Consider the following 22,729-nt stretch of genomic DNA (forward strand, 5'->3'; position numbering starts at 1 on the left):
TGTGTAACTGGTGAATACTATGCAGGATTTTCCTAAAAAACGATGATAGACTCATACAAAAGTAATCCCTCCCAATCATCACCTACAACCCAGTCTTAGTTTGTGGCAATTAATTTATCTACATAGACTCTGCTCTCTGCCTGTAGTTTTCTTTTTCTCTTATTTTGCTAAGTTTGGGACGTGTACGGGCATAGCACGCAGGTGAGGCCAGCCCATAGACCCCTATAAATGGCTAGTGAAACGCCCTGAACTAATATTCATTGACAAGGAACCGCACGAAGAAGAGCTTGGTAAACGTAGCAAGAAAAGGTAAAAAATGAAACTTTACACAATGTGAAGTTGAAGTTATTGTTGGGGAGGTTGGTAACAGAAAGAAAATGTTGTTATGGGCATTCCTAAGGCTAAAAATGCAGCGGAATGGCAGCTGGGGGCAGATGCTGAAAATGCTGCTGCCTCAGACTGTTTCAGAGAAGTGAAGAAGTGGTCTGATATTAAGGTGTTAAGGCTATTTGCGGTGATTTATTTAGACAGAAATGTTTCAAGCTGACTGTCAGACGGTTTTAGTGAGTGTCTGAAATAAATACTCTAAATGGGGGATACAGTTGCCAAGGTGCTGTTTGAAAAACAATCTGATTTTCTTGACTCAAATGATTTCTTAAAATACCTCTTGACTTCATAAATGATGCATCGCATCCAGATGCTGGCGCGCAGCAGCAGCATTTGGCTCAAATGCCCGGGGATAGGGCTCGGGGTTGGGGCTAACATCTGTGTCAAGCGGTAGTGGCACGTTTTTCAGCTGCACTACATTGTGCAGCACAGCACCAGCACAGCTTGGTTCCTGCAGGTGCTCCTTTGTAACGCCAAGCCCAAAGCAGCGCATAGATCCAGCCATAAAACAAACACATTATAAAACACAATATACTGGCTCATAGATGATAACAGTGACACTCTGCACTCGTATCTGCCCAACTAAAAAACGGCAGCAGCATACACTCGATTTGTCCAACTGTTCACATCATTATTTCACGGACTAGAGTTCATCAGATTATCTAATGATTATAGAATATACCTGAGGAGTTCTTTAAAAATAAAGATATCGGCTTAAATTTAGTCTCCTAACTCATGTTTTTTTTATGTGTACACACCAGGGACTATCAGTCAAATACATGTTTGTTTGTTTATTCATGTTTTTGCATGTGCGCTCTTTATAAATAAAGCATGAGAGGTCACATCTCTTATTTTACACTAATATCAAACCCACAGCATTTCTTCATTTTCTCTTTCTCCCACAGGGGTCGCAGTTTCTCATGTCTACAGTTTTTGTGCGTACGCATGGGTCAGAGCTCCTGTGGAAGACCGCACATTTTCCCGTCAGTTTCTTTTTTTATAAATCCCAAAGTTTGTGTAGGAAGTGTCTTCTTCTGTGCGTATGCCGCGTTTATAGATGAGGCCCCATGGACTTTATAAAAAGGTAGTGACCAGGTGCCACACTGTGAGCAGCACACATCCAAGAGGCAGCCATGAAAATCGCAGACATGGTGCTGGAAGAAGCGCAGATATAGCGGGGCGCAATGCCAAGCTCAGCAAATCTGAGGTTGGCTTTCACTCCACTTTCACTGGCAATAGTGTATACGAGTAGTAATAGACACATTCCTGCATAGTATATCTATAATTCCTGCCTTAAGCCATTATCACACAGCATTTTAGCACCTGGAGATGGCTTTTTGTAATTGTTTTTAATGAGAATGAAGCTCTTTGCATGCTGTTTTTGCACTGCTACACTCCTCAGGTTTCTGCACTCTAGGTGCCTGCTGGCGTTTTTGCAGCGCTCTGAACTCTGAACTGTAAAACGCCCCACGTCATCTGTGCTTTTTTCCCATTGTCCAATTGGATGATTTGAGAGGTGGGCCTTCTGTGGTAGTCACCACAACAATTTTATAGGTGGTAAACAATGAAGGTAGTAGCAGTTGCTGGATACCCAGAGCTATACAACTTTACAAACAGCAGTTGCCAAGATCTCAATAGAAAACAGTAGGTGTGGAAGCATAGAAGTGCATGAAACGGCCATCACTAAGGCAAAGCTCCTGGACCAACTGGTGATATTGCCTTTGATCTACCCTTTTTTTTGGGTCTCATGTGCCCACACAGATCTCCGTTTCCCTGTGCCCAACAAACTGTTTGCCTGACAACCTCTCATCCTCAACCAGAGCTACAGCAAGTACTCTGTACCTGTCCATTTTAAAAACTACATACCAATTATTGTGAAATGATTGAAAATAATAAATGAACAGTAGATTGATTACACAGGAGGATTAGGGTAAGTAGATGATGGGGTTGTTGCCAGGCAACAATATGAAGGCCCAGCAAGCATTTTTTTTACTAGTGGCATTCAATTTAAAAAAAAAAAAAAAAAAAAAAAAAAAAATGGCAGTGCGGTGCGCTTGTGTTTTGCAACCTGCTTTCTGTGTGATCAGGGCCTAAATCACAATTTCTGGCAACATCTGGCAATACTATTGTTGTTGAAACTGTTTATTAGTTTAAAAGTGTGCCCAACATGTCTGTGCAGGTTGCCAGATACTATCAGCTGGTTTTAGTTTCTGTACAAACAATACAGTACCAAACCTGACAACCTCACAGTGACAACAAGACTATAGCCCCTTTTACACTGCCAGATTTTCCGTGAATGTTGGGCCAATTTGCCGGCTAGCTGCGAGCGTTTATACACACAGAGGTGGAAAGGTAGTTGATTGAATGAGCAACTGGGGAGACAAGGCATTGCACGCCCTCCTTGCCCTCGCAAATGAAGAGGCCATTAACCATCAGATGACAGGGGTGGTGAAGAACAGGCCGATTTCCGAGAGAATCGCCGCCTGACTAGCCGCAGCTTCCCTCCCATGTCACTGTTTACGTCACATGCTGAGCTACACGTTTTGTTACTTGCTCACGCCCCCCATTGCCCCGAAAAGGGCGCATTCTGTATAAACAAAGTAGGTAGGCGGCATTTTGCCACCCTCCACGATTTTGTTTTTATACTGCCAATGCTGAAAAAAGAGACTGATTGGGCTTTCCTGCAAATTTGCACAATTCCTATCTAAAAGGGCTAATGGAAAGCTGCATAAAGTCACTGCACTTGCTGTTTATCAAGAAATAACTGCAGCATGTTACACACTGTAAAAACACAAATTGTCTTTGTTTAGATTTGGCCTTGCACATATCAAACAACTAGTGAGCTTTGGAGTTGTTGGTAGTTTGATTTTTGTTCTGTTTCCCCTGTCTCCGGTCTCTATGCTAAGCTAGGCTAACCGCGTACTGTGACTGTGAAGATCTGTATTTTTCCTCTAACCTTAACTGAGTGCTTTGAGTTGCCCAAACAGAACCACAGATAAACTAATCATGCTTCAGTTGACAGGTCTCAGAAATCATAGGAAATTGAAAGAAATGGGTTAACAGTGAAGATTTTGCAGATTTGTTTTCTAACCTTCCAAAATTACAAAACAGATTTACTTATGCATATGGATTTACATTTCAGGAGACAGGGTTACAGTTTTTCAGAATTCCATGGATATTGTTTTACTCTGAATTCATAACTTAGCAGAAAGTTTTTGTATGGCTAACCAGTTGGTTTTCAGACTGGGATTTCTCTCACTGTTGTTGCTATGCCAGCTTCCAGGCTTCTGGTTGGTTCACCATGTTGTCCTCAGCATATAAATAAGCCAAGGAGAAGTAGGTCAGGTTTCTCCTCCCTTCTCTCACTCCATCCCTCTCCTCCCTCTCAGTCTCTATACATGTCTGTCTCCAGCTCTCTCCTCCCTCGTCTCCATCTGCCCCTGATGTTGCAGTGGAGAAAGCTGCTTTGTGGATCCCTCTCATTAGACATAATGGGGTCTCTTTAGCTCCTGTTTCCCACGTGATGAAGCAGGATTCAGTCGTCAATGTTGGATGTTAGCATCCGCAGGCACCACATTAGGGGATGACTGACACCAGCCTCTCATGCTACGGGATAGAAAATCCAAACAGAAAGTCATGCTGGTTCAAGTAGGCTGCGGAGAGCTGAGAGGGAGAGCCGAGAGTTCATTTCTATCACTGTGCTATCAGGTTGAGAGCTGATGTTAGGTGGACGCACAGAAACATAAATACCTTTTTAGATGTGATACTGTCTACTGGGCTTGTGTGTGAACTGAGAAGCCGATGAGGGAATGAGGTGCAGATGGGGGGGAAGGCCAGGCAACTGCAGAGCAGATGAGGGAAGTGGGAAGAGGTGTGCAGATAGGTGGGGCAGTCAGGTGATGAGAAAAGAGGGAAAATTTGAGGGCATCTGGTGGATGGATGGATGGAGAATGGCAATGAATAGACCTGGGGAAAGGGACTGTGGCTGGAGAGGAGGGACACAGAGACAGGCTATAATAGATGTAGCCCAGTGAGGGGAAATTTCCATTACATTACTCTATTGTACTAGCTTTATGTTTAGTGGTGGATCCTCTTGCCTGTCGTGTCTGTGATTCTATGGAAGCAGCACAGGTTTGTGGTGGTGATAAATATATTTGATATTTTTGTTGTGTCCTTTTGTCCTTTGCTGCTGAATCAGCCTGATTTCACTGCTGCTGCCAAAGTCATTGGGCAGTTTGTTCTGATAACTTGTCTTTGTCTGAGGTGAATCAGACAGCACATAATTTCCCAGAATATTAGGTCAGTCAGTTTCCAGGCACTCATATGATCTGTAATGCTGTCTGGTGGGCTGGAGGGAGGACTGTCAATCGATAAAAGCCTCTCTCATCTACACATCCCTTTATTCCCAAGATGCAGGCAGCTGCAGGACTCTGGACCTCCATAATCAGCATTTCCCCATGACAGACACATGTAATGAAGGGTGCACTCCTGAGCTAGTTTCAGTCTGATGGCTGCTGCCTACAGAAGTTTTACACCTTACACCTAAATACAATGAATTATGTTATTCCTATTTTCTGTGGCTGACCATTCAGTATGTTGTATATCCTTAAAAATGTGGTGAAACCTGTCTCTGGTCAGGCTGAAAGATCGCTGCATTACATGCCATGTCTTTTCGACAACTCGATTTAAATATGTGGTAAATCCTGGAGTGGATGTAATGCCAGAGTGGAGCAGGGATTACATTTACATCTCTTGCAGCACTGAACAGTGGGCAGATGTCCAGCTAGGTCAAGGACGTCACTGACAGACTTAGCTGCTCGATGCAAGGCCAACCACTGCATCTTTTTAATGGACGTCCACTGTTCATGTTTCTTGTACAGTTGAATGTTTCTAGGGGCTTTTAAAATGTTCCTGGGAATATATCCATTTTTTGTTGGAAATGGGAATTACTTTCTTAAGAAAAGTTTGAATATTCATTAAATTGTATCGTAATACTTCATCACAACAATTTAATCAGTTTTAGAGCGAGATAGCAGGTCAACAGTATGTGCCACATAGTAGTGGTATACATCATCTGAAAGCTGGAAAAGCTGTGGGCCTGAGGATTAATTTGAAAGGCACTGTGTGTGAAGGTCTTCTAGTTATAAATCTGTAATGAACATTGTCTTTTGGTCAGGGCTCTATTCAATCTCTGAAAGTTTGGAGTGTACAGGGGCTTACAACATTATGATGGAAGTATATGATGGCCATCTCATACGTTGCTGCAGCAATTTTGGGGTTGATAGCATTTGTTAAACAGTTTTGGCGCTAAATTTAGGCATGTTCTGACACCAGAATTGATAAAAATGGCCCAAAATTCCCACAAAATATCACATTAAGACACCCAGACCTTTGAGTAACACCATAGAAAGATCCCTGATGTGATTAGGTATCAAAAAAATCCAGTACAACATAATAATAGGTCATTTTATACAGTGTTGGCCATTTCAAAGAAATGGTCTCACTACAATGAAATGGCTACTATGGGAGCTAACATCATCACACATGAATAAAACTGAGTCTCAGCTTTCCAGTCATACCCAATTTATGCAATTCCAACACTGTTTAGGGAGCCCAGTTTGCGAAATATTCAAATGCAATGGGTGAAAATAACACATTTATATTACATGCGAAGAGGTGCAAAGTTTGTGCCCAGAACTAAAAGAGACTAACCTGAAGTGGACATGCTGTAAAGGGGCTACTCATGGGTACCCATAGAACCTATTTTCATTCAGATACCTTGTGGTGAGATGTCAAGGGACCTTTGTTAAAATTGCCATGTTGTTTTTCCCGCACCAAAATTTAGCCAAACTTTAGAATGTTAGTTAGCCCCTTTCTGAGAAATTTGCTTAACGTGGCCTCTGAAAGACAGGAATGTTGGCTGGGATTGCTGGTGACCTGACGCGTCACAGAGGTTAAACAGGGGAGTTATCGAAAATTTCAAACCCTGTACAGTTGCTATGAACAGGGAAACCAAAACCGGTTTTTGTACCGGGCTGTAAACATGTTTATTTTCTGCTTTAAAGTTGGACATGTTAACAAGGGGGTCTGCGGGGACTGACTTGCTCTTGGAACCAGCCTCAAGTAACCATTAGAGGAGTTGCAGCTTTTGGCACTTGGTGTTGGCATCTTTTTTCAGCCCCACAGATTGCCACTTGGGTAATTACTGTGTGTCTTGGTATGGAAGGAGGAGCTGTGGCATGCAGCCATTTTTCTGATGATTTTATCCACTTGTTTCTGTGGTGAGTACAGAAACACTGCTCTCGGACATTTGGTGTAACATTAGGGTGTTATTTTTTTTCACTCAAGCTGTTGGATGGCCCTCTGCGCTCTTTGATTTTGGATAACCCTCAACCTCACTCCATTTACTCAGGAAATGACAAAATTTGTCATGCCAAGAAATTGTTCCTGAATTACATATGTGTTTGTAAGTTGGAGGTAACAATGGTGGTGACCTATTAAATACTGGCTGACACTCTCAGTAACTTAGAACCCCTCGTGCTCCCTGGACTCCTCGAAGGGAATAATTGGCTTAACAAAGCTAGAAAACAGGGTGATTAGGTTGTTTTAACCTCAAACCAGCATACCAAGAGGGAAACTAAGAGCTGAAGTTCAGTCAAAAAAAAAATCTTTATGGTGATGCAACAATGTACAACTTGGCTGTCCTAAAAGAGCTCATTAAACTTGCAGCGTATGTCTAATTGTATCTGTGTAACAGCAACCAATGGATAGTATCTAGCAGAAATTATCAGAGCCTAATATTAAAAAAGTTAACATAAACATGATGGGTGGTTTAATAGTTAAGAAAAGAAACAACAAAAACAGAAGTTGATTAGCAAATTTGATGTACTTACATATCAGCAAATTTATATTATCAGTCTGTTCTAAATATACTGTAGATACATATAAATAGTGATAGATATATCCAGTTTTAGTTTATATGTTGCATCTATTATTTTCAAGTCAGTTCTCCAGATAATCCCAGTGTTTCCATTTGTAGATTTTAGCCAGGTTAGTGGCATGACTCCAGGGATGCAAATGTTTTATGGTGGGTTGGTTGGTCACTTTGTTAGTTTGGTCCGGACATTGTTGGTTAGTCCAGCAGTAAATATTGTACAGATATTAAAGCTACAGTTGTTAACTTTTATGAAAAGAACTTTGGTCATACTTGCTGAAATTGTCACTGTATTCTAAAAGAAGTATGTTAAACTGTCCTTCCTCCTCTTTCTTTGAAATGATTAAGTTTGTGAAACAATCAAGCCAAAAACTATGCACCACCCACTGAATGGACTTCAGTTTCTCATGTTACAACTAATGTTACAGCTAAACAGTATGCTAAAACATTTGAGGTGAGAAATAGGCAATGCAGTAACAGAATCTTGATTGATGTTTGATCAGCGCTGCCTAGCTTGACAGTTTGACAGCAGTTCATGAGCAGTGATTGACATGATTGACAGGTGTGTTAGGGACTTCTCAGCTCTGATTCGTTGTTTTCCTTCGGTAATGCCATCCAGATCAGAGTCCTGCACAGGTCCATTTTTTGAAAACACCCACCCACACCTGTATAACGCTTGGTACCAGAACAGACAAGATTTGTACCTAAAAATTCTTTCTTAATCTGCAACATGTTAGTCTGGAGGTTTAAACTCACGTCCTCTCACAGAGTTGGTGAGTAAAACTAAACTTTCATCTCTGTCTGTCTGTTACAGCACAGCTACACTCACACATAACTGAGCCTCTTACCTGCCTGTCAAACAGCATCAAACCATAAACCTTTCTAAGACAGTCTGGATTTGATTTGAGTCCTGTAGGGATCAACAGATCTGAGGTCCAGCAGGCTTCACTCCACATGTCCATTTAACAGCTCCACCATCCACTGTCAGATGCACCCGGCTGATTATTTACTGCTAAATTACAGCTCACAATTCACACCAATGGCTGACGCTGCACTGGTGTGAGTGTTTTTGCTGGCTAGTGAAACATCTTGGCACAGGCTGTTTCCTGGAATTTAACAGCCTGTCACTCAAGTTACCAACTACAGCTTTAAAGGTCCTCACTGGATGACTGCTTGTGATTTTTGTGATCTCCTGTATTTTTCTCTATCACCATCATCAGATCAAAATTTCAGTTTGTCCAGTATTTTGGTTTATGACCTAATACCCGCAAAAGTGGTGACATTCCCATGAACTTCAGCTGTATTTGTCTTTGGTGCTAATTAGCAAATGTTAGCATGATGGTGAACATTATATCTGCTTTACATTACAGTGTTAGCGTTGTCACTGTCAGCATGGTAGCATGGCTGCAGACTCTTTAATTGACCTTTCGCTAAGACCTGCCCCTTTGTAATGGTCTGACAAGCTGTCAGAGTGAGCATGGAGTCCATACTGTACAGTAACTAACTGCACTCCGTGAAGAAATATTGTCATATTTGTGGAAAAATTAAATAGTGATTCCAGAGAGAAGCAGACAGAGGGGTCTACAAAATGTGCTTGAAGGATATATCCAGGATGTTAAACTGAATCAGCAGCAAAAACAGGTTAAAAAGACAAAGATATTAGAAGCTAAAGCCGAGCTATAGGCTACAGATCACAGCGTGAAAGTGAACCACCACATCACTGCTGATTGCCACAGAGGACAATGAATAAAAAAGGAAACTTGGCCAATATTGAACCAGCTGTGTGGCATTGCAGTGATGAACAGTGTTTGGCTGCCAGCACCCAAACCTCTGCCACTGGATGGGCAGGGATCTCCGGGGGAAGTCAATCAACATTCGTCTGCGGACAATGCGTTGACACACAGCTGGTTGAATATCAGCAAAGTTTCCCTGCTTCCCTTCACTGGTTCCTGTACAGCAGGGTCGGCCTTTTTTTCAGTGTTAAAATCGTTAAAAAGCAAAAGCAGCATGTGTATGCATTCAGTAAGCTAAATCTTCAGTAGCTAGCTTGCTAACACCACACTTTTCAGGATTTGATTTTGGTTTTGGAACAGGGAAGAAACGTATATCTTTTTCCAAGCTCTCCAGGTAACAAGTATCATTGGGTACAGGTCTGAGCCGGCCCAATACTACGTTATGATTGGCCAGTCTGCATCGGTGGGCAGGGTCAATTACAAGGCCTCTGATAAGGTTATGTAGATCTGGGATTTAAAAAAGGACCTGAAACTAAGCTGAGGATAGAAGTGTTAAAACAGGATGTCTCCTGAGGTATAAAAGGCATATCTAATAATACTCCCTGGTGTTTTCTTGCTTGTCTAAAGCCTGATGTAGTGACAGGCATCCTCAACAGTTCCCTTGCCCTCATGCTGCTGATTACTGTCAGGTTGTGGAGTGAGTGAAAGGAACGAGACAAAAGTTTGTGATTCATTTATAAATGTATGTGTTAACCTGTATGCAGAGTTAGATTACAAAGACTGAAGGAAGTCCTTGAAGTCTTGCTGAAGCATTTCCATGGCAACAGCGTACTGATGGGGACTCTTTGTTCTTTACCCTGTAAGCATACACACCCTGTGAATGGATGTTGTTGATACACCAAAGCACACTCACTACATGTGTTTAGATATTGTGGTGCCAGACTTATTGATGTCCAGGGACACTGGACATCCTTTGGTACTAATATAGCAGTGTAACAGACAAGCACAAAGACAGAACCAAACAAATAAAATACACTTCAGAGACGCTGTTATGTAACAGAGTGAACTCAGTCACTCAGCTTTACAGTAGCTGGATGTGGCCATACATAATGGTAATAGTGTATAAAGGTTTGAGCTGGGCCAGTACAAACCAGCCACACAACTATATTGGAAACATGAACATACATATATTCAGTTGTACAGTATACTTGACTCAACAATCCAAACAAAATCAACCATGACATGACATTAATACTAAATGCAACACTGAGACCTTCACAACACAATTGAAAGATTTGTGTGTAACTGCTTTATTTTACAGGTCTGAACATTCCCAGTAGGAAGTTTTCTGGAATGAACAATTTACTTTTGCAATAATTATGGTTAAAATAGTGAGGAAAAAAGTAAAATGTGTGTTAAAGTTTTAAATTGGTTCACGTCTAATGGACAGTTCAAATTAAGTGATAAGCTAATGTGATGTAGTCTTTTTGTCAGTCCACAACAGGTGAGCTGTACGTGCTGAAATGTTGAGTTTGTTTGCAGACAAACGGATGAGGAACTCATGATTGGGTTGAAGAGGAACATTAGAAAGAAAGAAAGAGAGAAAGAGAGAAAGAAAGAAAAAAGGAAAAAATAAAGAACAAAAGAAAAAAAAACAAGAGACAGAAATAAGGATAGAAAGAAACAAAAGAAAGAAAGAAAGAAAGAAAGAAAGAAAGAAAGCTAGAAAATATAAAAGAAGGAAAGACAGAAAGAAAAAAGAGAAAGAAAGAGAGAAGGAAAAAGAGGAAAAGGAAGAAAAAGAAAAGGAGGAAAGAGAAGGAAAGAAAGAAAAAAGGAAATGAAAAGAAGGAAGAATGAGAAATAAGGAAAGAAAGGAACAAAACAATGAAAACTGGAAAGAAAGAGAAGAAAAAGAAAGAAAGGGAAGAAAAGAGGGAAAGAAAGAAAAGAAAGAAAGAGGGAAAGGAGGGAAAGAAACAAAAGAAAGGAAGAAAGAAAAACAGAAAAAGAATGAAGGGAAAAAGAGAGACAGAAAAAAGAAAAGAAGGAAGGAAAGAAAGAGGTAAAAGGAAGGAAAGGAAGGAGAGAAAGAAACAAGAAAGAAAAAATGAAAGAAAGAGAAAGAAAGAAAGAAAGAAAGAAAGAGAAAGAAAGAAAAAACAAAAGATGGAAAGAAAAGAACGCAAGACAAAGAAAGAAAGAAAGAAAGTCATTTGCTCCCAGTGAAAACATCTTGTCTTCTCAAAGCTTGTGGCTGCTCGTGATGGAGACAGGAAATGAATGCACATGGGGGAGACACCTGTGGCTGAAGCTGCACCGCCCTCATTAAGTTGATTGATGCACGTAATGCTCCCATAATGAAACAGCTGCTGTATTTTGAAACAGTCAATACAATTTAATAAAAAATCAAAGATGTCTGTTTCATTAATTCATACTCATGTGATAAATACACAAATGAAATAGAAAAATAGAGAAAAAGAAAACAAAACGGTTATAATATTCATCTGCTTATAGTATCAATTCGATCCAGATGGACGTGATCTAGGTAAGCTGTTTCCACTCTAATAATCAAATAAAGCATTACCAATCACATCAATTACCAATCACCAAGTACATCCCCTAATGATGTAGTGTTTATCATTTGAGTGCTATTACTCAAAAACACATTTATTCATTGATTTATTCACTTCATGTCTGCAGAAACCGTATTAATATAACATTCAAAATAAATAAAAATTCAAATTTTGATAAATACTGTATGTTCCAGTAGTACTGGTTATTATTACGTGACAATATCAATAATCAGTATACTAATATGATGCCTGAGTTTCTGTATCCACACCAAAACAATACTTAACCTGGGAATAAAGACAGCTGAAACAGGACATGAGCCTGTTCACCTTTTGTTTTCTCTTCTAAATACACTCACTGGCCACTTTATTAGGCACACATTGCTAGTACCAGATGGGACACACTTTTGCTTTCAGAACTGCCTAAATTCAGGGGAGTCGATGGCTTAGTGGATAGAGCAGGCGCCCCATGTACAAGGCTGTTGCTGCAGCGGCCCAGGTTCGACTCCAGCCTGTGGCCCTTTGCTGCATGTCATTCCTTCTCTCTCTCCCCCCTTCACACTTAACTGTCCTATCAATTAAAGGCAAAAACACCCCAAAAATATCTTTAAAAAAAACAACTGCCTAAATTCTTCCTGGCATGGAATCAACAAGATGTTGTAAACATTCCTCAGAGATTTTGGTCCATATTGATGATGGCATCACACAGTTGCTGCAGATTTGTCAGCTGCACATCCATGAGGTGAATCTCCTGTTCCACCTCATCCCAAGGTTTCTATATTGGATCTGGTGACTGTGGAGGCCACTGGAGTACAGTGAACTCATTGTCATGTTCAAGAAACCAGTTTGAGTTGAGCTGAGCTTTGTGACATGGCGTGTTATTCTGTTGGAAGTAGCCATCAGAAGATGGGTACACTGTGGTCATATAGGGATGGACATGGTCCGCAACAATACTCAGGTAGGCTGTGGTGTTTAAACTGTGCTCAGTTGGTACGAAGGGGCCCAAAGTGTGCCAAGAAAATATCCCCCACACCATCACACCACCACCACCAGCCTGAACCGTTGATACAAGGCAGGATGGATCCATGATTTCATGTTGTTTACACCAGATTCTGACCCTACCATCTGAATGTCACAGCAGAAATCGAGACTCATCAGACCAGGCAACGTTTTTCCAGTCTTCTATTGTCCAGTTTTGGTGAGCTTGTGCAAATTGTAGCCTCAGTTTCCTGTTGTTAGCTGACAGGAGTGGCACCTGGTATGGTCTTCTGCTGCTGTAGCCCATCTGCTTCAATGTTTGACGTGTTGTTTATTCAGAGATGGTCTTCTGCATACCTTGGTTGTAATGAGTGGTTATTTGAGTTACTGTTGCCTTTCTATCATCTTGAACCTGTCTGGCCATTCTCCTCTGACCTCTGACCTCTGACCTCTGGCATCAACAAGGCATTTTTACCCAGAGAACTGCCGCTAAATGGATGTTTTCTCTTTTTCGGACCATCCTCTGTAAACCCTAGAGATGGTTGTGCATGAAAATCCCAGTAGATCAGCAGTTTCAGAAATACTCAGACCAGCCCGTCTGGCACCAACAACCATGCCACATTCAAAGTCACTTAAATCACCGTTCTTCGCCATTATGATGCTCGGTTTGAACTTCAGCATGTCCTCTTGACCATGTCTACATGTCTAAATGCATTAAGTTGCTGCCATTTACTGATTAGCTATTAGCATTAACGAGCAGTTAAAGAGGTGTACCTAATAAAGTGGCCGGTGAGTGTATGTTTGACTACTGAAAACTTCAGTTAGGAATAAAGACATGTTTTGATGCTGCACTAATCAATATTTTCATTTTAACAGTGGATTGAATTACTGTTTGTAATGTGAAAGTGCGGTACCTGCAATGAAATATCTAACTGTGCCGTCATATCCATGAAGCCTTTTGGCATCTTTTAATTTATTTTGGATTGATGGCTCACAACTACTTTTTGTTAAGTATCAGTGCTCCCATCAGTCCTGTTTCTAGCAGCAGCAGACAGCTGTTTTTAGTGGAAAAAGCTCTGCTAAACACAGTGTACATTACCTGCCCTGCAGCAAACAGTAGCCAGACATAGCTAGGGACAAGCTGGTGATCATAGTGGAGCATTTAGCGGCTAAAGGGACAGATATTTATCTCAGGAGTTGGTGGAGACCAACACTGCAGCTTAAAGACCAGTGGATATTGGACTAAGTGCTCAGAAAAAAAGTAGACCTGTGTTAAAATCTGATGTATGATCTCATCTGCAAAGGATTTCCCTGTCACGGTACACCCATCACATTTGTATATTTGTCAGTGGTTGCTGTTGATTATTTCTTGATGAAAAATCAATAGTGATTGTATCAGTCAGTGTGTGATTTCAAGACTAACCTGTCAGTGTGTCCTGTTGTGTGTGTGTGTTTTACAGAAAGCCTACTGTGGCCACTGTAGTGAAAGGATATGGGGGCTGGGCAGGCAGGGCTACAAGTGTATCAACTGCAAACTGTTGGTCCATAAGCGCTGTCACCGACTCATCCCTCAGACCTGCCAAAGGCTTATGGTGAGTACTTCATCATGTCCTGAGCAGCAAACAGCACAGTACCAGCCTGTCATATCAGACGCCAACACACTCTCTCAGCAAACACTGAAATCGAGCTTGGACAGCAGTGTCAGAGAAATACATGAAATGGACATGACCCCTAAAAACCACATTAAATGGTGGTGGGCATGAAGTTTGCTAAAACTGTGCGAGCCACACCAAAACAATGCCAATGCAAAGGTTACAAGGTTGCAACGGTTACAGTTTTGTTGTAAAGCGGTTGGTTAGGTTTAAGAAAAGAAAAACACTTAGTTAGGTGTAGATAAGAAAGTAAAAACAAAACAAAACAAAAAAATAGAATTACGGCCCTGTGGTTGTATGCCTCCACGCACCAGTCAGGTTTCTCTTACAGTTTACATTTGCGTCTGTGAAAACAGATGTTTCACACACATCTTCCCCCCAACGCCACAGAAGGTCTATACAATCAGTACAGTTACTAGGTGGGCACCCAAGATGTCACAAATCAGTGTCTGACCAAATGTCTCCCCTTCTGTTCCTGAGATATGACGCTGAATAATGGCCTGAAAAGTGTTTTATGCAGAACATTATGATGTCACTGTGAAGTTGACCTTTGACCTTTTGGATATAAAATGTCATCACTTTATTATTTTATCCTATTAGTCATTTGTTTAAAGTTTTGTCATAATTTGCATATGAATTATTGAGTTTTGGCCAGAAACAAATGTTTTGAGGTCACACTGACTTTGACCTTTGACCCTTGACCACAAAATTGTAATCAGTTTATTCTTAAGTCCAAGTGGACACTTGTGTCAATTTTGAAGAGATTCCCTTAAGGTGTTCTTGAGATATCGTGTTCAGAAGGATTGAACGGAAAAGATCATGGTTTCTGTTAAAATAACTAAGTTTGGGATGGAGTTGACGTAAACTTTGTGTAATTATGTAAAGTATCTAAGTAGAAAAACTCTCATTTTGTTAACTTTTTGTAAAAACACTTATATTAAACCCTACACTACTGTCGCAATATCAAAATTGAGGGATGTAGTAAAAAAAATCTTGTGATAGTTGATTTTCTCCATATCACTAAGCCCTAGGTTGAGTCCATGTTTGATTGACCCATTCACCACCCCTCCTGCCCACTCTACACAAATTTTCCGCTCGTTATACTTAGTTTGCGTGACTACCACATTAAAAGATCCTCCCTGACTTTTCACTGGCATGTTTTTGTGTTGCCAGCATGTAATTTTAACACATTTTGTGCCCGCGGACTTGTGATGCATTGATAAGTGTTTGTATCAATTTCACCTGTTTCTCTGAGACCGGGCTCTTACATGTTATTGACATGAGTAATGAAGGTTACATCCCCTCCCCAGGTGTTATGTGACAATAGCACAAGTTGATCATGTCTTATATACTTATACTGTACATGTTCATGACTTTCAAATGTTACTTTATGCATCACTATAGACAAGCATAATTGTGATTATTTCAAGTTGGGTCTTATTTTATAGTTTTGGCTGTCATTACTCAGTTATTTTACAATAGTACTCACCTGTAAAGAAACAAAGACTGCTCTCAGCCTCTCACATCATCTGACTGCTTGTGTTTCTTGCCTCATCTGTTATGTTTTTCATATCTTGTATTAAATTAAAATTATTTATTTTTCATCACGTTCAGGGTTGTTAACAGATGGGTTAACTGCCTATCAAACCCGAATCACAGTATAGAAATCCTCTTTTCACAAGTAAAAATAGAATCAAAGTTCTGTTGTTATTTTTTAAATGTCAAGTTGACTTTTATTTTATTTTGGCTAATGAAACCGTATATTCCACTAATATTCCTGTTTAAATGTGGAAAAGTGGAACACCTGTTGCTCGTGCCTGAAGTTTTAGCAAACTTTTTGGGCCATGCGAACACAGCCTCCCTCTGTCATTCAGTCAGCCACCTTCTTGAAAAGGTCAGCATTACAATAAGTGCATATCCAAAAATAGCTGTTAGTCAGAGTCAGAGCCAAATGCTTTGATGAAACGAGTATCTACTATAGATGTTGAACTGTTTACAAGTACCACCTGAGTAGTATATGTCAATATCAGTACTTGTGATGAAGGAACATCCTCATTTCTCTCTTACTCTTGTGATCAAAAATGATCTAAAGCTAAATTCTGAGGCTGTTCTTTGATAGATTTCCAATACATAATAAATATAACAACTGATACCAATTTCAGGCTTAAAGTAACAAACTCTGGTTAGGCCACACCCACTTCTGGTTTAAGTAACGCCCGCAGTTAAGTCAGGCCCCGATCACACAGAAAGTGTTGTACAGGTTGCAAAACGTGAGGCGCACCACAGTGCCTTTTTTTAAAATTTTTTTTAAATTGAATGCTGTGAGTAAAAATACACTGCGCCTTTTTATTGTTGCAAGGCAACCACCCCATCACCTCCTTACCCTAATTTTCCCATATACTCAATCTACTGTTTTTTTTTTTGTTTTTTGTTTTGGGTTTTTTTCACAGTAATTAGAAACTAGTTCCTAAAATGGAGAGGCAGAGGGTACTTGCTGTAGCTCTGGTTGAGGGTGAGAGGCTGTCAGCAAATAGTTTGTTCGGCACAGAGAAACGGAGATCTGTGTAGGTACATGAGACCCTAAAAAAGAGGGTAGATCACGGGGAGTACCACCAGTTGGTCCAGGAGCTTCACCTCGATGATGGCCATTTCCAGGCATATTTTAGGATGACTCGGGGGCAGTTTGACAACCTGCTATCTATCGTCAGGCTGTGTAGCTCTGTGTATCCAGCAACCGCTACCACCAGTTTCTCCTCCATTGTTTACCAACTGTAAACTGTGGCAAGACAATGGCAGAAAAGATGAGGAAGAAAAAAGAGATGACATGGAGAGGGCTTTTCCTCTCTGGGTTAAAGTTTTTTCAACTTCAGGATTTCAGAGCACTCCAGCAAAAACAGCAGGTGTCTAGAGCACAGAAACGCGAGGTGCGTTGCAACAAAAAAAATGTGAGCAAAAAGCATCATTCTCGTTTATAACAATTACAAAAAGCCACCTCCAGCTGCTAAAACACTTTGTGTGATTGGGGCATTAAACACCGCCCATTCTGAGTACAAACATGGATAATTGGTTGAACAGATACAGATAATAATGTACTTGCCCATCCTTAATGTTGCTATCTAAGTCTTTCATAATGTTATAAAGTAGGTTTGTTTCTCCTTCCAGATAGAAATCTGGCTTTTTCTTTTGGGCATGTATCTTTACCTCAGCCTTGCGGATTGGTGCCTAGCTGGTTTGTGTACATCGTCTCCATGACAACGCACAGAGCTGACTGTAAACAGGCAAGAGGCCATGTGTTGCAATCTGTGGTAAAACACCAGTTGAGACGCGTAGTCTGAATACAGTGTATAAATATCCAAAGACTACAACTGAGTGATACCAGCATATCCCACGTCTTAATCAGAAAATGCTACATTTGGAATAAGGCCTTATTCAAACAGAATATGCTGTTTACATAACCAAAATTAAATTCAGAATATCGTAATTTTTGGAATAATAGTGAAATATTAGAATGCATGTAAATATACCTACTGTCAGCATACATTTGTACTAATAAATGTGTAAAAAAGTACTGTATAGTGCTGTAAGCTGTTGCAGTAGCGCAGACATCGTCCTGAAAGATCAAGGAGGTCAATGCATTCATGCACAAAACAGATAAAGCTCTCTGTACACTCCCTGTTTGTCTTGGTATCTCGTCCTCCTCTTCTTTCCTCCCATTCTTTTGAAGTGAGACATCAGGTTTAGTGACAGCAAACCAGTGTGCTCCATGTAATCGATCCATTTGATCAAAGAGCAGGCGTATGACCAAACACTGAGATCCCAAATTCAGCCCCTTAAGCCCAAAATCTTAACTAAGATCAGTGAAGCTCTGGTACTGAGCTAACTGTCCTCTGTGACCATTTGGTATTCCCCCTCTTAATCACAGCATCACCCCAAAATCTTCAGTGGCAGATAAGTGACTTTGAGGCCTTCTGAGATGAAACGATGAAATGCCTTTCCTAGTAAAACCCCCACATAGCCATCAGAGTGTAGAGCAACAATATGTCTGTAGATCAGCTGAGAGCTTCTCTCTAAATACAGATTTTCCCTTGCAAATATGATTCATCTCCTCCAGCAGCATAAAACCATGAGTGGGTATTTCAGTGGATATTTGGGCGAATGTGTCAGGGATATTTAGGTGGAGTTTTGCATTTCTTTGTTCAGGATCCAGCCATGCCATCACAGGAGCCCCCTTCAGATGCCAAGAGTGAAGAAGTTGACCTTCCACCAGATGACACAGAGGACACAGATGGAAGTAAGACCTTCTTTTTATTAACAAGAAGAATGCTGCCATGTCATCAGGTCCAGTTTTTGATATGTCCAAGATAAATCCTCAATATTTTGCCTCAGGTCTTCAGACGTCAACGTCGCTCTACGAACAATGAATACAGTGATGATGACAGAATCCTGAGGAGTGATAATAAGCTGAAGCAACTGTAAATAGAGGGTTATATTTGTAATGCAGCAGTTTGAGATGCAAAGCAAAAAAGCAATTCTGAATCCAGTTAGCTGCAAATGTTAATCTAAGGGATGAGCAGTTTAATAAAGGAAAGTCCACTGTCACAATGAAGGATACTATTACCAGGATACAGTACCTGAACATAACTCATGCATATTTCTATGGCTGCCTGGTTGCATCACAATGAAAAATGTCTCATATATCTTTCTGTATTGTTTTATACCTGTTTGTAGGAAAGACTCTTTGACTTAGACACTTGACAGTGCTTACTGTATATACTTGATTTTGACAATGTGTATGTGGACATGCACCTGCGACACAAGTGACATTGTTGGCATTACTTCCCTTTCTCTGTCCAAAATCCATCCCAGCAGGCACCATCAGACCGTCACACGTTATAAATTGGTTGGAATAAAAATAGGGTTGATGATATTTTAAATGTCTAACAACATTAGATTTTCACATCATGTGTACATTAACATAATGACATTTTGCAGACTTTGGGTTTATTTTTTCATACCTTAATGTCTAGATGTTGTTATTCTACATCAGGATTTGTTTGATTTTGGTTATTTAACAACACAGTACTAGTAGTACTGTGCCAGTGCTGGAGAAGGCTAAGAATTTCTCAGTGGCGGAAAAAGAGTTAATGTGCGTCTTGATCCTTTTCAGAGATTTTTAAATTTTTAATGTGGGAAAACCACCAAAAATATTAGTGTTAGTGTAAGTACTTTGAAATGTGTTTGCAGGGGAACTTAAATAACACAAACTGTCCAACAGTGCAATGCACAGTGAAATTGAAGGAGCTGGACAAAAATGAAAACTGATTGTGGCTGGTGGTAAAATAAAAGCTCTACGACCGCCTCAGTAAACCAAAAAATCCCTAGAATATTTTTGTCTCTTTGTGAAGTTTAGTGAACTGCAAAAACAGCAGATTATAAAACCTCTCAGGGCCTTCATTCCAGCAGAAAAAGTTTGCTGCCTGTAAGAATTCCACAGTACATTTTATGGGAATGGAAATTCAGTGTAACAATACAAAATACCTCCAGTATTATAAAGTGTGAGTGCAGTGCAGACCTGTAGGAGAGCAGAAGTGCTGTGGTCTCATCAGTCATACTCAGGATAGTTATTAATTGCTGTATATTACCAACAGATGACTGTGCTGTCTAAACACTCTTTCCCTTCTCTCTACGAACATTGTCAACAAACCACTAATTGTGAGCCATGTTTTTTTTTTTTTTTGTCATTTGGTGCAAACTGTAACAGGCCTCATTGATTGTTGCCATGCAAACATGCCTCTTAATTTAGATTTTACCTGCTGGTGAGTTGGCTAACCTTCTGGGTTTAGGTCAGTCATTATTTTTGTGAAGCTGTCTTGCATTAGACTAATTTATGATCCAAACGGAGACAAGCCTAAATCACAGACCACTCTAAAATATCTTTGTGAAACTGACCCTAACTTGGTAGGCACTCATATAAGGGGGTGGGGTGTCACCAGAGGCCCCATGATAACCATATTATCACGATTTTTCAGTCACTATAGAATATTATTGCGAATTTAAATGTTTTGCAATATAGTGAGTATTGTAATTGCTTAAAGCCACAGTGTATAGACATTCCTCCCATCTAGTGTTGAAATCATATATTGCATTCAAATGGATAGCTCTCTGTAGTGCCTCACTGTTTCAAATGCGTATTGCAACAATGGTAGCCTCTGTGTACCAAAAAGCTATGGTAACATTGATAAAACCATGTCATCCGATACTTTATGGAGCATTCATTTAGGCTCCTACACAGACACACGTGATGCGAGTTGACAAACCCCCTCCTCACCATGCTGGCTGTGTTTACAACGTAGGACGTTGGGGCGGGTGTTAATCGAAACAAACCAATCACGTCTTGTGGCTCAACCTCACACACCTCATCTCTCTTCTCATGTCACTGTGCCGCTGACAGCGGCGCTGGCCTGTGATTGCATTACCTTTCTCCGTCAGCAGCTCTCTCCACCTGGGAAAGGCTACCCTGATGTTGACCCTCGTTTTATGAATTCGCCGGTCATGTTGTCTTTTTGATTCCTTTTTGTGCTTTCTTGGCCACGAGGAATCCGTCTCCCGTGATGCTGCATATGCATGATCCTGCATTATGCTCAAAGAGTGGGACTTTGTTATGCTGCAGTAGTGCCGGGGTAGTAGCAAAGCACCTCTTGCTCCTCTCCTTTGGCTTCTCAGTCACGCAGCGCTGGCCTGGCTCTCAATGAAAACGCTGAAGATGGGGCTGTATGTCCCTTGTTGGCGGATGTATTCTCAAGATGGCTAAACATTATGGACCCCCAGACGACTTACCTGCACAATGTACAAACAAATCCGAAATTCTCCTTTTACAAGAATAAGTCAGATTATTGGTGGAGGTAATAATACACCAATGATGACATATTTATGAATGCAGACATCAATTTTTGCCAATAAACAACTGAAAATGTTACACAATGTCCATTTAAATTACAATTTATTACCTTTTTTTTTTACTGTAAATTTAGTCCCCAAAGGAAAACTTTGTCAATAACATCCCTTTTATCCAATAAGAGAAAGTTTTCAGTCTGTTCATCTCATTTTTATTGCAGCAAAATGTATCTAGTGGAATGAAAAAGCAACTGATTTTATTATTGTAGTTCAGTCATGACCACTTTAGCCAGTGAAACTTTATTTCCATTTGTAATAATATATTTGGCAGTATGGCTTTGTTCTGGGGCCCCTCTGCCTTTCCTTGGGCCTACACAGAAAGCCTAAGGTGGAGAGAGCACTCCTCTCTGCCCTTCCATGCACCTACATGGAAAGCCTAAGGCAGGAAGAGCAGCAGCAAAGAGCCCCCAGGAACAGAACAGAGCTAGCATCAATGACAAACAGAAATGTCATGGATCAGACATGTCAGACACAATATGAAAAGGAGGAGCTGGGGTGGAGGCAAGTTGTAAAGCAGCTTGCAGAGGAAGCGGCAACAGTAGGCAAGCTAAAGCAGTTTAAATGGGGCACTCAGAATGTGATTTGCCAATTGGTTGCATAGACAGAAATCATGTGATCTGTCAGCTGACTCCCTTCCATCAATCAGCTGATCCATCAATTGATTGGGCTGCTTGAGATCAGCTGATGTAGCTGGGATGTGAGCTGAGCTTGACATCATGTCCTGCCTGAACAAACGCGAGGCTCAGTTAGGCTCCCAAACATATTATTTGTATTTGCAATATTAATAATTCATGCCATGGGAAAAAAAAATCAATACCGGATGTCCATGTATTGATCCAATATTGCCACGCAAATTATCACAATACTATGCTATAGCTATTTTTTTCACACACCGCTAATTTATATTTGCTTTCTGTCATGTCGTTGTCAAATCCACAACCTGCTCCTCACATCTCAAGCAGTGCAGCAGTGGAACCCATATGACAGCTTCATACAAAAACCATACACGCAGCTCCCTTGTGTTTAAATTAGCAGAAAAATAGCTGTGAATTGATCTACAAAGGGGTATGGCAGTAAATATTTCCTTTGTGGTACCAATAAAGACACTATTTACACTGTATATTACATGTACAGTACAGTACACATGATGTAATCCCAAGACAAATAAATAGAACAGATACTTTGTTAAAGAGGTTCACTTCAAACCCTGGTTGCTTCACCTCATACTCACTGTCATCATTTATGTAACTGTGTAACTCTCAACTGTTATCTAAGCACATTACTGCTCTCTGATGGGATCCCACAGAACAGAGGCGTAAATCCCATTAAAAGGAGACTGCGGGCTGATGTGGGGTCTGTTTGGGGCTCCCTGAAATGATATGCTCTGTGGATTGACTTAGTTTGTTTTTCCTGTGGAGAAGCTGGACTTGATTCTCTGTACTCTGCCTCCCTCTACTGGCCAAAAAACAAACAAACAACATGTTAAACTTAAATGTACAGATTCAGTTTTTGTCACAT

General features: G+C 40.5%; 1 protein-coding gene across 5 annotated transcripts in view; it reads left to right on the forward strand.

Annotated features, from left to right (window-relative positions):
- The window catches only part of prkcz (protein kinase C, zeta), a 239,706-nt gene that overhangs the window by 114,915 nt on the left and 102,062 nt on the right, over positions 1-22,729 (forward strand). For all 5 annotated transcript variants that reach the window (XM_033630197.2, XM_033630198.2, XM_078170316.1 and 2 more), the window contains 2 exons: positions 14,066-14,197; positions 18,458-18,548. In XM_033630197.2, coding sequence (XP_033486088.1) covers positions 14,066-14,197; positions 18,458-18,548 — 223 coding nt within the window. The remainder of the gene's footprint in view (positions 1-14,065; positions 14,198-18,457; positions 18,549-22,729) is intronic.

Source organism: Epinephelus lanceolatus, chromosome 8, assembly GCF_041903045.1.
Source record: "Epinephelus lanceolatus isolate andai-2023 chromosome 8, ASM4190304v1, whole genome shotgun sequence".
Lineage (NCBI taxonomy): Eukaryota > Metazoa > Chordata > Actinopteri > Perciformes > Serranidae > Epinephelus > Epinephelus lanceolatus.